Source organism: Triturus cristatus, chromosome 2_1 (assembly GCF_964204655.1).
Source record: "Triturus cristatus chromosome 2_1, aTriCri1.1, whole genome shotgun sequence".
In the NCBI taxonomy this organism is placed as follows: Eukaryota; Metazoa; Chordata; class Amphibia; order Caudata; family Salamandridae; genus Triturus; species Triturus cristatus.
The window spans coordinates 808,409,464-808,426,555 of record NC_140581.1 but is presented as its reverse complement, the minus strand read 5'-3'; the positions used below and the strand labels follow the sequence as shown (position 1 = coordinate 808,426,555).

Here is a 17,092-nt window from a genome sequence, read left to right as displayed (position 1 = left end):
GCATAGATCATTTTTTAGGTCTCACCTGCTAAACAGCCCATGCGTTGCCTGTTGCCAGATATATTGTTATCTTACAGTTGACAGAGTCTACTCATTGCTTACCATTGGTTGGCTAATTTGCTTGCTTCTTATTTATTAGCATGTGTGGGCTTTCCTTCCTCTTCTTATCTTTGTCCCTTCCCTGGAGCATAGATGCATTACTCATGTCCACTGCTTACTTTTCAGGCCCTACTTTTTTGTTTTTTGGTTAAATACTCCATGAGAGTTTTTGTGTTTTCCAGCTATCTTCCTCATGTACTTATTTTCTCTCCTTAGCCATGCTATATATTGCTCTCTGTCACCTGTGCGCTTCTCCCCCGCCTCCTCTGTGCTGCATCCCCCCTTGTGTACTGCTTACCTCTAGCATCGCTTTCTTACCTGCCTGCTTCTTCTGCAGTTCTACATTGCTCTCTCTCTGACCCATATGCTTCTCTTCCCCACTTCATGTTGTTCTCTATGTCGGGTTGCATACTTTTCCAGTAACTATCTGTATAGCCTTTCCACTCCCGCCCTCCATGTTGTTACTGACTCCTGCCCTCCGTGTTGTTTTGTCTTCCCTTATCTATCCCCTTCCTTCCTTCCTTGCTTCCCCTCAGCCGCTCTCCATATATTTTTTTAATTCGATTTCCCATTCTGCACTTTTCCACATATTCTTTCCTCCTCCCCCACAAGCTCCCCTTGCCCCTGTTCCTTTGCTTCTCTCTCCCTCCTTTGGTTTGCTTCCGAGCATGGGCTGGGAGCAGTGGCGGCTCTTCCAGGGAGTGCTGCAGGGCGGTGAGTCGGGGGTAGTAAACTCTGGAATGCGGGCAAACGGAGTTGTGTATATAAATAAATAAATAAATAAATAAAACAAATTGCGTTGCAGCGCGCGCAATGTAATTCGTTTTATTTATTTATTAATATATACAACTCCGTTTGGTCGCATTCTGGAGTTTACTACCCACCACCCTGTTCCTCCCCCACCCCGCCCTACCGCTCCGCGGCACTCCCTCGAGGAGCTGCCACTGGATGCTGGTGTTGGTTTTTTTCATGATCGGGTTTCCTTTCCTTTAGATCTTTCATTTTGTTTTCTACTCCCTCGTCTCCTACAGATCTGAGATGGAATTATGCCCCTTCTATGCCCCTTCTTCTAACTACTTGGGCAGCCACGTGCTAAATGTATCATACCCAGGAAACTGTTGAGGGGGGCGGCAAGCAGAATGTTAAAAGTTACAGTGAGTTTGTGTCTCCAGGAGCTATTCTCTTGATCTAAGACATTGATAGCAACACCTGCTATTTTACAGCACTAGGATTTAGAAGAACTAAGGGGCATATCAGCAAGGCAAGGCAATAGAATTATCGCCGCTTTTGCGGCCGTTTTCGGTCGAAAAGCGGCGATAAGTTTATCGCCTAATTAGCGAGCTCACGCTAACGCGTGAAAACTTGCGTTAGCGTGGGAATTCCTAACGCCCAGCTTTGCATCTCTAATGAGATGCAAAGTGGGCGTTCCTGACCTGACATGACAGGAGAGATGTCGCTAAGCGACATTTCTCCTATCATCAAGCCCCACGCTATGAAGCATAGCGGCAAGAAAAGTAGTGATAACCCCTGTTATCGCTACTTTCCTTACGCCTGCTTCAGGACTGACTTAGCCATGATATCCTATGGAAGGTGGATATCATGGCTAAGTTTGTGGGGCCCTATCAACAAGCTAACGCCACATTGCATGAGATTATCGCTCGTTAGGCAGTTAGCGTGAGGATTTTTATCGCTTTTGAGATAAGCGTTGCTAATAGCACGCTATCTCAGCGATAAAAATCCAATTATCGCCGGTTGTTGCTGATATGCCCCCAAGAGAGTAGGCACAATGTAAGTCATAATATTGTTTGGATGATGGCAGTCTTTCGCTCTTGTGCAAAATGTATCATTTTGGGATGATACACATATATTGCAATGTGCAACGGTAATGGTCTCCCTTTCGCAAATGTGTTGAATTAGAACATAGCTCGGTCGGTTGTGCTCCTGCTGCAGTGATGTGCCTATCCAGCAGGTTGAATATTTAATCCAGTCGATTCAGCCTTTCATCTATTTTGGGTGCATTTAAAATGCCTACTGTCTCAGAGTAGCTATTGTGTAGCACTTTGAATATCTGGTGTCCCTTATACTCCATTTAATGGCACTCATTATAGCAGCCTTAGAATGCTGAAGTCAGAGTTGGCTCTACCAGAATTCCAACATGCAACATCCAGTTCTCCAATGTGAATGCTCGGGTCACGAGCAGTCTCACAAGCTTGATGCAGGAAAGCAAGAACTGGAGGTATCTGCATTTCACTTGGTAAATGAAACTTCTCATGTTTCTTTTATAGCCCAGGATGCTGCTGCGTATCCTGTTTTAAGAGCCCCTGTTTTTGGAAGTTAATGGACCTTAGACACTGCACGTTTCAGTGATGAACCAAGGAGCAGTTAAGATTAGGCACCAGATGACAGTATATATGCTGTTTACAAAACACCTTCTCCCCCATTGATGGGGCTTGTCCCAAGAAGCGTAGTCCAGGTCCATTAAGGATTTTTTACTTGGGTGAAGCTACCAGAATTGGATACACTCCTCGAAGGTGTGTGTATGATTGTGAAGCCTGATCCCAAGATAGCGCCTATGAGCATCTCAAATACACCTACTATCTGACAACCTGGACACAGAAGGACAAAATCAACTCATCTACTTATGCGCCCCTTTGGCTCAATGTGCTCATTAGTTTCATAAAAGCTGAAGACTGAAAGCAGAGTCACTTCAACAACCCTTACAAACTTCATAAACCAGCTTGCAGAGCTCTGGGCAGCTGCCGAGTACAGCCGTCCTTGGCTAGGAGTGTTCAGTAGAGACCTGTCAGCTCTGTCAGAGGAGGGAGATTAACTTGGAGTCATGTCAAAAAGGCTACCTGAGGCCCTAGAAGGCAGACATGCCAGATAGGGGAGGTGCGTGAGCGCTCAGGATGGGGACTACCTTCTCCCTCAATCCGCCAGGGAAGGTGTGGCCAAGAGATTCAACTTTCATCCCAGCACACTGTTCATTTCACCACAAAATGATCGTATTCAGATAAAGTTAAAAACAGGAAAAAAACACTATCAAGAAAGGCGTTCTCAACGTAGGGGTCGATGTATCAGTTGTCTAATGTCCCCATTGCAGGGACCCGATGTCACCCCATGGTCACAACAGCTCAATTCATTCTTTCATTCTTTTGAGGCCATTAAACATGGATTATTGATTTGGGTAACAAGTACTTGTAATACCTTGCCCAAAGTTAATTTTATCTAGGGGAGTCTCCTATACCCCTGCCAGCTGTAGTCACCCACTAAAGAAACTGTATGCTCTCACTGAGAGTGTGCATGCACCTGTACAGTGTGTGTAGTCCGTCTCCCCCACAAGCAATTTAAAGAAGTTTTCGTTCAGTACAATGCCAATAAAAAAAATTTAAAAAATTGCATGCTTTCGATACTGGCTGCAGACAAAGTTTTACAATGGAAGTGTTTTCTTGCCTACTTTTGCAAGTTGTGAAGATGATTTCTTAAGCAGTAAAAACATCAGTTATCATTCCCGGTGGAAGTAGTTTTAAATGGGCAAATATTGTAAAATATATGCCTCGGATGAGCAGAGGTCACGTCCTGACACATAGCTCCTTAGGCAATCCTTGATGTATTACGGAACCTGCCCCAAGAGAGCTTTATGTGCAATGAATGAATTTATTTGAATGTGGGCATTAAAATGAGTCAATCGGCCAAATGGTGTGTTGTCTCCAAATTTAGAAACACACTTTCCGAGGACAAGTTTGTCAGTCACTAAACTGTGTTTCGAGATAAAAGAGCCCATGATGTTTAGTAAGAGTTCCAGTTTTGATCAATTACTGCAACCCAGCTAGTTTAATCCGAAGCACTCACAATTGGGAAACAAATAAAACATATTTATTATTTAATTATAAAATATTTCAACAACTTTTTTGAACGTATAAATTAATCTATCTTTAATTTTAAAAGGATATTATTGAATCGCTTTGAATTCATTCTATACATACCTTTTAATAATGAATAATGTATAGTAAAAAAACAACACCAGCACTGGCTAGTGAAGAGTGTTAATTCATAGGATGTGAAAATTTCACTCCTCACAAACATGGGTTATGTTATTACTAAAATGGGTACATTATTCTTAAATTGCAAAAATTGTAAAAATGTTTGTAGTGTACATTTGATTTTTACAGCATAGTGCATGAGCATCAGAGTTTTCTTTGCTACTTTGATAAAGGGATTTGGGAAGGCACCTTTTAATAACTTTTTATTGCCACTCAGACTTAACTACTTTAATTATTGCTGTGCATTCCCTTGGCAGACTGATAAACTCCAATTACCTTATGCTTATGGCCATGATATGAGCTGGTCTACTGTTGCCATTTCAAAGTCTTCCCAGGACATTGTGCAGGAACACAGTGCGTCCTGGAACAGTATGCAGGATACCTTACTCACCCAGGAAAGAAGAAGTGGACTTTTTATTACAGTTCAATTCACTGGAGAAATCTTTCCAGCTGGTCCTATAAAGCTTTGAAGGTCAGATGGTTTGCTGTTTCACAAGAACACTGAATATGAATTTCAATTTGTGTTTCTATGGGAAAACATAGCTTATGCCATTTGGAATTTTTCATAGGTGTCATAGGTTAAGAAAGCTTAAATATAAATTCTGAATGATCATTCTTAGACCATATTACATGAAACTTTGAATGTTAAGTCTGGGAATTATTTTCAGATCGACTAGATCTTTCATAACAATCATACATATTGTTTTCTTAAATTTCCCTGCAGAAATGTTTTTGGGGGAGAATTGAAGATTTGAAGTGGAAACATGTTTTAACAGTACTAGGTTCAACTGTAGAAGAAATACTCAATCAGCTGTCCAAATATTCCACCCACACTATCCTGCTGGAACAGGCATACTCCAGGGAAGCAATTAATCAAAATATGTTTTTTATGCAAAGGTTCACTTCGAAAGGGGCACTGGAGGAAACTACTCAAACCAGATGCAAAGTAACACACTGGGTTCAGACAATCGCTGAAAAGATAATTCTACTGCATCAATAACCTGCTCAACACAATAAAGGGCATAGATGTTGAGGCCAGAATTAGTCATCTTTGATCCTAGAAAGTGTTTGATGGAAAGGGTCCTATGTCCAGAGAGGGCTGCTGGCCCAGTCTGGATATTCAGTTAAATGGGAAGTTCTTGAAACTCTAATGAAATAGATCGAACTGGAAATGTCTGTACTGTGTCCCCATTAATGAATATCCCAACATCTTTCTCTTCTTTCTTGAAGATCTGGTCAAGGAACAATTGCCAAGCTTTGTACCAGGAACAACAATTTACAATTATGGTGGGGATGCTGAATATAGAATACACGATTTTGTGGAATATTATTATTGTAGGCAACATTTGTGAGGGATAAGATATTGAAAGGTATGTACAGATTTTCTATAACCAAGTCCACATCTATGTACCTTATATTGTAAGCAGATAAATAGTAACTATATATTTTCCTATAAGTACTTACCTTTTAATATATTTTCCACAATATAAGTATGCCATGATATTCTTGTAACTGATATTTCAAAGTACAATCATAAATTAAAAAAATTCTAGACCTTCATGCTAGTAGGTCTTTGAGCAGTAGCCCCTGGAAATAACTTGTACCAGTTGGAGTTTTTAGGATGATCAGGACTTTTACAGAATGTATTTGACCTCCAGGAGCCAAAATGATATACTGCATTTGCATTGGCTGAGCTTGATAATTTGTTCTCTTTCTATATCTCAATGTAGAGCAGTCATCCCGAAGAAACCACATATTTTGAGTCAAAATATTGACTTCCACAGAAGCCTTATTTTTAAACAATTTCTGATCTGAGCTTTTCAACATGGAAGTTTATTCTCGACTGATGTTTCACACTCAGAGTAATCTCAGGAACTCAAACCACATTTTTGTCTCCATAAACGTTTTGGGAGAATTTTTCACAGGGACAAACCCTCCCCTTGTATATGAATACTTGGAATTGTTAGCCAGAGAGTTTGTCGTTATCCAGGTCAACTATGCATAATTCATGTGCAACTTTTAAATATTTTTTATTATTTTTAATTTCATGTTGTTGTTTTTATAATGTACCACATTTTGAATATTGATTTCTATTGGTGCCATTCTTTCATTACATCTGTAATGATGATTGTAAATCTTTCACACATTCATTGTAGTCTGAATGTTTCTGCAACCTAAACTTTTTCTATGATTTCTTACCTTTTTGTGTACACTAACGGATGTTTTTACAAATATAAACTTACTCTAAAGTAAATCTACATGTGTAAACTTGCTGTTACGCCTTATAGTAAATATACTATTTTTAAATATTGATGATTTACAACTGTCAATTTACTAAAAAACATAAATGTACATGTCTCCATCTCCTGATTTCAGGAGATGGAGCCTAATTTATGACTGTAGAATTACTACTAAGAAATGTTCACATATAAATGGAGATCCACAACTCCAGTGTAGAGATCTACCTCCAGTAGAGTACAGGAAAAAGTAAGAGACAGTTAATTAAACAAAAAAATACCAAAAATACTTTTAAATAAACTATTTATGTATAATAATTTTAAATTTAGAACAAAATAGGAAAAATAATTGAATTAAAAATGTAACTACATTAATTAATATTTTCTTTACTTTTTTTAACTAAAGAAAATTGTTCATATTTATTTATGTAGGAAATATTTCTAAAAGTAAAATGTAGCATCAAACTGAATTTAATTCTTTTTTTAAAATAAATTGAAGTTACATTTATTGTTGGATTAAAAAAAGACTATTTTGCATGTTGCAGTAGCAGTGGTTGGCCATGTTGTGTGCTGACTTACTCCAGGTTGGAACTGCTGTAAACGTACTTCTGTTTTCAGCCCTTTCTGGCTGTGGTAACTTTAGAAGCACAGTTTTGGACTAGGAATGGACCTACACTTTTTGTGATGGTGCATGACCCTCCCTAAACCTCCTTACTCCTCCCTAAACCACTCACATTTAGTGGAAAGCATTCCCCATTTTACAGACTGTGCCTAACCCACATTCACTTCTAAAATGTAGATGTACATGTATGGTGATCTCAGCTGTCAGGGGTGGAGATCTCTGCACATCTCTGGGAAGAGGTGTGGTGCCACGGCCAGTGTGACTGACGCAGGATGCTGGGGATCACAGCGGCAGTGGTCTGCCCAGCACCATGCGACTCTGAGCAATAGCTTCCTTAATCTTCCCAATGGCCCCCAGTGCCAAGATACCCCTTCGGGGGTGATTTGTGCGCTATACAAGTAATGGATTTACAAGTACTGGATTTCAATCAAAGACAGGAGAGAAGAAGGCAAAAATCTTCACTTGTAGGCTTTTAGTATCATTTTTCAGTGTGTGAGTACTAATATTGTAATACTAACAAACATTCTACAAAATGCAGTTTGTGAAAAGACCCCCTAATGTTGCTATTCAAATTATTTATTTCTGACTGTGTTATTTTATTAGTTGTTATATTACCTAGAAATCACATACATGCACTCCCTATGAGGGTCACGTTGCTAGTCAGTCAAAGAATAAAAGGTGAGCCAAATTGTATTTATTCAAACTGTGTTAGTTTGTAACTAAGAAGAATATTTTTGTACTCAAACTAGGAAAGAATAATAACTGAATGTTTAATATAGAAATAAGTGAGAACAATTGAACAGTTGAAAGCAAAATATATGTGCAAAAAGAAAACAGGCATGTTTATAAATTGCATTTTGTAGTACATTTAGTAGTACTGCAATAACATTACTAAAGTATTAAAAATGCTCTTCAAAATCTTCGAGTGTAAATATCCACCTCCACTTCATCTACGTCTCTCAGCTTTCCTAAGAGGAGATCCTCACACATGTAAGTTTACTGCTTATAAGTAAATGTGGGAGGGACTATGGATGACAAATGAGGCATCCTTATTACAAAATAGGTGGGAATTAGTGGATTAAGCAGGGGTTAAGAGATAGCTATGGAGTAGTTTAGGGAGGAATGTACACCTATCCTGAAAAGAGTAAGCCCATTGCTATTCACAAACTGCACTTCTAAACTTACTGCAGCCAAAATGAGATCTAAAACAGTAGTAAATTACCCCCGCTCACAACTGAAGTCCAGCACCACACACGCCAACCACTGGTGCTGCAACAGCCTCCCACAGAGAAAATGGAGGTAAGGACTTAAAGTAAAACCCCAGAGAAAATAATTATACATTACATTGAACTATTTAAAGTAGTTTAAACTATAAATAAATATAATGTAATGCTCCAAAAATATCTAAAAATATTACATATTTATATTTTAATTATAACATATAACAACATTTGTTGAATTAATATTTGCAGAAAATTAAATTCCAATATAAGGTAATTACATTACTTTTAGTTAATTATATACCCCAGGTTTAATATTTATCAATGCATAATACACACTTTTTTCTTTTACTTTTGATGAGAATGTATTTATTTAATTTAAACTTTGGCAAAGCAATTTTTTTTAAATTTAGTATATTAAAATTATTTAAAGATTTCATTCTAAATTAATTAAATAGTGTTGCAGGATTTCTTCTTTTGTTCTACATTTAAAATAAATATAGACAATTAATGCATATTAATATTTAACATAAAAACCATTTTATTATTTTTTAGTTAAATAAACTTTTTTAATTATCCCTATATTTTACGATAAGAAGACTCTGCAGCTGGGGTGGATATCTCCACATTGTAAAGTATAGGGAACATTATAAAAAGTTTCCTAAACTAAAAAATATATCAAATAATTTTTATGGTAAATATAACTGTACATTAATTTTATGTATTGATTTTAAATATATAGTAGAACAAAATAAAAAATGCTACAGCATCATTGAAATATTTTTTAAATAAATCTTCAATTGATGTGAATATATTACATTAAAATCGTTGTGCTGAAGGTTAAATTGAAAACTAAGGACCTGATTACGATGGCGGATGGACTTCAGTCCATCTGCCATCGTTTCATAATTGGCACCGCCTGCTACAAGACAGCTGTCCCACAGAGCAAATTACAATATGACCGCCACTGCGGTGGTCGCATCGCCCATGTTTTGTATTGCGTCAGGAGCTGCGCTCTGCTGCAGTACAAAACAAACACCCCATACATATTCCTGCACTACATGGCAGACACCATGCGATGCCTACCACATGGTGTAGGGATATTTAGGGGGAAACCAAATCTGTTTCCGCCTGCTGTTTCGTGACTTGTGAACCACTGCAAAACGGCTTGCTGAAAGGGATATTGTAATCTCTATGACTGTGCCTGACAGGCACACTGCCAGTCAGGGACTACAGGGAGGTCCGACAGGTGGTTGGATGAAGGCCTCCTGTTGGGTCGTGGGTCTTTCCGACTGCCACCTGTCCAACCGCCATTGTAATCTTGCGAGCGGAAATCCCTATTACGATGCTGGAGGGACTGACAGCCTGTCTGTGGCAGTCCCTCTACCATCGTAATGAGGCCTTAATTTACCAGCTGAAGTAAAAAAATATATTAATATGTATTAATAATTATTAAACTGATTACAGAATTAAAAGAATGTATGTATGTCCTAATAAATGCTAACAAAGTTATTAACATGTTTATTATTAAATTTAAAATATGTACTATTTTATAAAGAATTTTTAACATTGAATTATATTTATGTATATTTTTATCTATACTCAGGACCTAATTATGAATACGGAGGTCCGACGGAATGCTGTAGTCACGGTGCGGGCATCGCCGCACCAGTGGTCATCTGCCCTATTCCAAGTCGGGCCATTTAACCGCCATCGGACTGACATGACACCGCTACAAACGACAGGGATCAAAGATTCCTGGTGGTGTTGCAGCAGTCTTGAGGCATAAATATGTAGTGGCACCGCCAAGCATATTAAAAGTTTCCTCTCTGCCACAGTTTTCATTGCGGTGAGCCCACCATGAAAACTGTGGGGGCGGGGAAACAAAGGGGGGCCTGCAGGATCCCCTGTTGCCTCAGGGCCATGGAGTGCATGCAGGGGGGGGACCTGTTATGGCCCCGTGTGTGCATGCGCCCCAGTTGCTGCATGGCATGGACTGTAGCGTGCATGCTGTGCAGGAACAGCCTTTGATACTCCCATAGTGGTGTCCTTTTTCAAGGGCATCGCTGTGGGACAGCAAATAAGCACCCGCCGTACTTGTAATCTCAGCAAGGTGCTCACACAGCTTTGGCGGTGTGGGAGCAGGACGGCAGCGTTGCGGCACTGCTCCCAGACAGTCAAAGTCATAATCGAACCTAAATATTTTGAGTTAACATAAAATTATTTTCAGATGTGTTTTATTCTAAGGTCCTAACTCTCCTAACTCCATTATTTTCTATTGGAGTGATCTGAAGTACCAATGGCTGGCCATATGCAGTGTTTGACCTATTACTGTATTTTTAAGAGGTTGGGAAGGTGTAAGGGCTCGATTATGACTTTGCCGGTGTGGGAGTGGGGCTACCAGGAACCAGCCCCGCTTGCACACAACCAAAGCTGTGTGAAGACAGCCCACCATATTACTAGTTTTCTCATGTCTGGTGGGTGGTTTTTGGCAGTTTGACAGCGGTGCCTATGAAAAAGGCATCACAGTGGGAGTGCCAAAGGCTGTTCCTGCAGTCCATGTCATGCAGGAACTGGGGTGCATGCATATGGGGGGCACAACATGTGCTGCTGCATGCACCCGATGCACAGGGGACACAGGGGACCCTTTATGTCCACCTTTCTTTTTCCACCACCAGCCTTTTCATGGCGGGCACACCACCATGAAAAGGCTTGCGGTGGGGAAATTCGTAATATGCTTGGCGGTGCGCAGCAGCACTGCTAAGCATATTGCCTCCCAAGACCACCGTGCAGCCATCAGGGATCGCGGATCCCTGGCAGTTGCGGTGATCCAATGGTGGTCCCACCACCAAAGTTGTAATTCAGCGGTCGGACCGCCAATGCGGCAGTGAGCGCCATACCACTGTGAGCTTGACAGGCCTATGGATCATAATCTAGCCCTAAGTCTTTACTTTTAAGTGGCATTAGAATTTAATTTTGTGAATAGAAAAAAAGTAATACTCAAAAGTGTAAGAGTAATTTAGATGTGCAGATGAACTCAGAAGCGTAATTTACTGGAAAAACAATTGCAGTTTTGACAGGAATTATTACAAGATAATTTGTTTCATGGCTGATGGAACTACAGGAATGCAAGATGGTCATTGTAAGTACACAGTTAAAGATGTACATAATATGGTTATTAACCACTCTTGAAAATTATAAAAATATAAAAAATAATGAGAGGAAATATTGTGATCCTGTGCTGAATTCAAAACAATAAATGTAGTGTGAGGCACAATTTAGAAGAAAGAAATGCAATGGGATAAAAATGCTCCTCAACAAAATAAATAGATGCAAAAGACAAGATAGGAAGGAAAGAATAAAATCATATACCAATCGAATTCAAGAGTGTTAAGAGACTGACAAGAATTAGATTATCAATAGTTTTTAAAACAACAGCTAATTCAGAGTAGGAAAAATGGAAGAAATTGTTTTCAACTCATATCTCTATACATTTGTGAAAATTTCATTCACAAATGTTCATGTGAAAGACAAATTTGAAGGGATAAGGAACTGAATGTGTGTACAAGTTGGCTGATACTTGATTAGTTAGAATGGTTTCAATATTTGTATATGAAATTTAAAAGGGAACCAGAGCAATATTTATGGTGGAGAAACATTTAAAAACAAAGGTTTATTTGGGGAAAATAAGAATTACGGGAAAAACAGTATTGCAATGTACTACATTTTATGGTGTTAGTGAACATAAGTGGCAGCGGGTGAGGAGAAAAGGGGGAAAATAAAGGATTAAAAAAAGAAACAGTAGGACGTGCGATGTAATGTTACAGAGTACTAAAATTTGCAGACAGTTGGCAGTAGATTAGGAGTACTGGGACATGAAATGAGGGAGGAAAGTTGTTGCACAAAATGTGTATTCATCAGGTAAAATGTGTAAAAACAAGTGATCTGCAGGAATGGGAAAAAGAACAGAACCAGTTAGAAAAAAATATGTAGTGACATTTTAGTGAGAAGGAATACATTTAGTAAAATCCACATGAACTCATATGCTAGAAGAAACAGGAATGATATTTAATGATGGGTGATACCAATCAACTAACAAACATTGGTAACAATTTGTAGAAAAGATTTGTATGTTCACTGCCTCTGAACATGGAGGAGGTGAGGAATACTTTAAGTATTTGGAATGTATGGGAGAATAACACTGCAGAGGGTTTTGGTGAATTTAAACAGACTTTAGATCCACTAGAGTATTGAAAGGAGATTTAACGGCACAAATTAAGAGGGTCTGTGGCACATAAGTCACATCACTCAACAATGCAGCAGTGATAAGGTAAATAAAAAGAAAGATGTCATCATAGAGACAAAGTAAGTGGATGCAGTTAAGAGACTGGAAAGATTAGCAATCAGATCTAGAAGGATATAGAGAGCATATGTCTGTAAAATCAAAAACTTTGCTATTTTGGTTTTTGACACACTAAAAGCTTTTGGAAGATGCAGCTGGATTCCATTGCTGCAAAGGTCTCTCATTGAAGCCATTAGCATTAACATCGCGGTTGAACTTCACTCTCACGCAGCGGTCAAAAGGTACAGCACGTTCAGCATTAGTAGATAATTTATCATATCCACATAACCAGTACAAGATGGCAGCAGCAGTGCAATCCTAAACCACATATTGTAATCATGGAACACTGTCAAGTAGAGTATGTGCAGATACTGTAAGGATTATTTTTTTGTTTTAGGTGAATTAGCCCTCACCCACCCTTCGTGCCATGCTTCATCATCAGGCTCTGCATCCCAATGTTGTTCCTGTCAGAATGGGCTTAATCATGCTAGTGGAAGCTCTAAGTGTGTTTTTTACAAATTTTCTTTCCCAACTCATGGGAAATGCCACAAATGACTCATCTGATTTAAGAGAACATGAGGAAATAAATTCTATTCAAGATTATTGAATCTCTGCGTCTCCAGTCTCCTTGGCACAATGACTAAGGGCCTGATTATGATGTTGGTGGTGTGGGAGAGGGGTGGCATGCCACTACCCTGCTCCCACACCCTCAAACCTCACTGCCACCCGCCTGCCAGATTACGAGTTTTCTCGTGGTCTGGAATGTGGTCCTTTGCCATTCCCACAGCGGTGCCTATTAAATTGATACCGCAATGGGAATACCAAATCTGTGCAGTCCATGCCATGCAGAAAAGGGGGTGCCAGGGAGCCCCACTGTGTGCCTCCCTCCATGCATCCTCAGGCCATGAGGGAATAGGAGACCCTGTAGGGCCTACTTAGTTTCCGCCACAGATTTCATGGCGGACTCACCTCCATTAAATCTGTGGTGGTGAGGAAACTCAAAACATCATTGTCAGCATTTTGCAGCCCTCAGACCACTGCATCAATGCCGGGGATCGAGGATCCCAGGCGGTTGCGGCAGTCCTATGGCAGTCCGACTGCCGTAGTTGTTATTCAGTGGTCAGACCACTGGTGCTGCGGTGCCCGACCAACAACGCACCGCCACCACGTGTGTGGCAGTCCTGTGGACTGCCCAACTCATAATTTGGACCTTTGAGCCTAGCAAATGTTGGTCAATAAAAAAATGATTGAATCCAAGACAGACTTTACTAGGCCATCACACATAAACAAGTTGTGAGTGCCCCAGTGCCTTTCAGATCAATGTGGAACATGGTTTCATGAATCACATAGAACATCTTCACCAAAATCAGTAAACTCTTCTATCCCTACAGCTAGAGGAACTAATCTTAATAATTTCATCAACACATGAAGCCAATGTATTTATGAATCTAGGTATGTTTAAATGGCAATTTATATAGTATGAATCTAGCTCTAAAGCAAACAATTGTCATTTGTAAGAGATGCATTATGACCATCGAGATTACCAGTCGGCGGTCCAACATATAAGCCTTGAACTTGTGTTAGGGAATGCTAGATGAGAAGGGTCTCTAATTTCTTCCTGAAGAGTATGGCCAATTTATTTTTGTTAGTTTGACTCCAAGAAATTGGTTGATTGAGTCCCAACATTAGAACTTATTTCACAAAATAGGACAGTAACATTTGCAATGGAATTAGACTGTAAGACAAAACGTTCTGCACTTACATTTATGACAGGTAGCCCCAGTATAACCAGTATTTGTGCAGTTGCAATGAAAGGCACTCCAGGATTGTGAGCATATGCCTCCATGTTCACAATAATTTGGCAGGCATCTATGAAGACAAACGAAACCATAAGAAGTCATGTGATATTCTTATAAATAACAATTTATATTTAGCAGCACCAATATTTAGATTTCTTTCTAATTACTGTACCATACAAAATAAAACAAATGACATTTGAAACAATTACAATTCATTAGTTGGCATAAACCTTTAAATTCCCAAATTAGTAGGTTACTTATTGCGTAGTGTGGAAAGGTTTGGGGTATTTACTGTGCATGGTAAATACCTCCAATTCCAAGTTTTGAAAATGAAAAGGAGGCATAGCATACACCTGCAGTCCCAGATTTACTAATGCTTTGTGCCAGCTGTGTGTTATTGTTTGTCACACAATGCTCACTCAAAATGTTAAGGTGGGATTTACCATCCAACCAAAATCTGGATTTCCATAACACAAAGTTCAGCAATGCACGGCCTTGAGTTACCTTGCGTCAAAGGGTGCTCAATGACTAGTGCATGGGTGTTCTCATGCAATCATCCTTGGGTTTTGACACAAATCCCTATCTGCAAAGAATTGTAGGCAGGGATATGTGCCAAAATCCTACGTCTCTTAGAGACAGTTGCAACGAGGAAAAATGTTTTATTTTCTCCTCATATTTCCTAGTTTGCAAGTGTGCCACATTTTGCATCACACATAAAAAGCGAGAACTGTCTTAAAGCATAGTTTGTGTACTGGAAGAGGCCACATCTACCCTTTGGGATGCAATCAGCTGACCCCTATCTACCCAGTAACTCATGATACCCTTCCACCTCTCTCCCATTCCACCTTGCAAGGTCCTGCATGCTGTTTGTTTTGTTGTGTAAGTAGAGGACACATAAAATATATGAAGCATTATTTCATAAGGTTTTATTTGAAGCCAATCTAATGCATAACATTTGTAAAACTAATATAGGAAATATAATAAATGAACACATGAACAAAACTTGACTGTTATGAATGCAGATTACATTATACATTACATGCATTCTTTCTTTAGCAAAAACTGGCTAATAATAATTAGTAATAAAAGGTTTACAATTGTGATGGATGCACAGCATTAGTCACATATCGGAAAGCCTAGGACAAGCAGCCAAGAGCTGCCTGAATGCACGGTCTATTTTTTGGAGTGGACTGAATGCTCTCAGTGTAGATAGATAACAAATTCCCCAAAAGTGTATATGTTCTTCTCGCCCAAAAGGACCAAAAACAGTGCATTTATATTGATTTACAAAGTCATTGCAAGTAAAATGTAATTGGCACTTGTGAAGAAACAGGAGAGAAAAACCATGCGAATGTTTTCCATATTTTACAAGTATGATCTATTTACTGTGACATTAAAACCCAATTCAAAATATGAGATCACAGAAACAAAAATTAAACCACTCTAAAAGAAATCATGATGAATATAAAACATATTGCCATAAAACTAAAAGCTATAGTGCAGAAAAGTAATTATAAAACTATGAATCCTTTAGCACGAAAAGTATGATGGACAGGTGCAACAGGGCAAACCACACAAAACGCTTAACATCCCTAAAATGATATCAGGAATTTTTAGAAAATAAATGAATACACGTATGAAAACTAGGCATTCTCTTTAATTACATATCATTATATTTGATTATATAGGGCATATACTTGCATATCGATAAAATAATTAAACATAGCAATAGCCATTGGATCAAACCGACTAGGCAGTAGGGTGCAAATATCAGATATAGACTGCTGGATGCAAATCAATCCTTCACGATAAGCAGAACAGCAGTTACAGTAATAGCCTTAGTGAGATTTACATAGTAGTCAGGCTTGTACCATCCAAATCAAGTTCATCAAATGTGGGTTTAATCGGAAAAGAAGAAACATATCATGGAAACGATGTAAGCTGTAGTAACATAACATGAAGGGGGTCTGTGTAGTTCATTAATGACAAACTAGCACTAAAAACAGAAGATGAAAAACAAGTTGGCGAAAAAGAAAGCCTACTGGATGCAGAGCCAGGTGTACTAGTCACAGATGCCATACCGGGAGCAACAGAAATCGTTGAATACAATGATGTCGGCAACTGCTGAGGAGCAGAATAATTTTGCAGCACCTTAGCAAACAATAACAGTGCTCCATAAGCAACACTTGGGATGAGCAGTAGTTTCAATGCCCCACTCAGAGAACGATGAATAACAAGCAGATTATTCAGCTTCCATGAGCCTCCACCAATCAACAGGGAGTACACGTTGACGTTTCAAAGGGATGCTCATCACAATTATATGGCAGAGGAACAAAAGTTATGTGGCTTGCGATAAAAGTTTTTGGAAGCACAAAGTCCAATGCTCATGCAGACAAGCAAAAGCAAGGAGATAATGCCGTTATGAAGATGAAGCACACTCATTGCCTAAAAAGGATGCCTAATATAACGGTACCTGAGAAATGTTATAAATCTGGTGAATCAATTAGAGATGAGAGAGCCAAAAATAAAAGAAACAATCTAAGCAAAATGTTATAGGCAATAAGCAATACGGAGCCTACTTCTTTAATAACGGGGCCACTACCTGTAGTTTTGGAAGCATTGTGGATAGTTCCCCAATACATAAGCAAAATGATTCTGGAACTGAAATTTTAAGAGGCTCATCACCTCTGCTACAGAATGTGCTGTCTGGAGTTAAAAACACAGGGCTGC

The 17,092-nt window shown here is 39.1% G+C and overlaps 1 protein-coding gene across 2 annotated transcripts in view; it reads right to left on the bottom strand.

The window, feature by feature from the left end:
- CNTNAP4 (contactin associated protein family member 4) overlaps positions 1 to 17,092 on the bottom strand; it is a 1,754,782-nt gene that overhangs the window by 493,640 nt on the left and 1,244,050 nt on the right. For both annotated transcript variants that reach the window (XM_085632834.1, XM_085632836.1), the window contains exon 11: positions 14,326 to 14,432. In XM_085632834.1, coding sequence (XP_085488960.1) covers positions 14,326 to 14,432 — 107 coding nt within the window. The remainder of the gene's footprint in view (positions 1 to 14,325; positions 14,433 to 17,092) is intronic.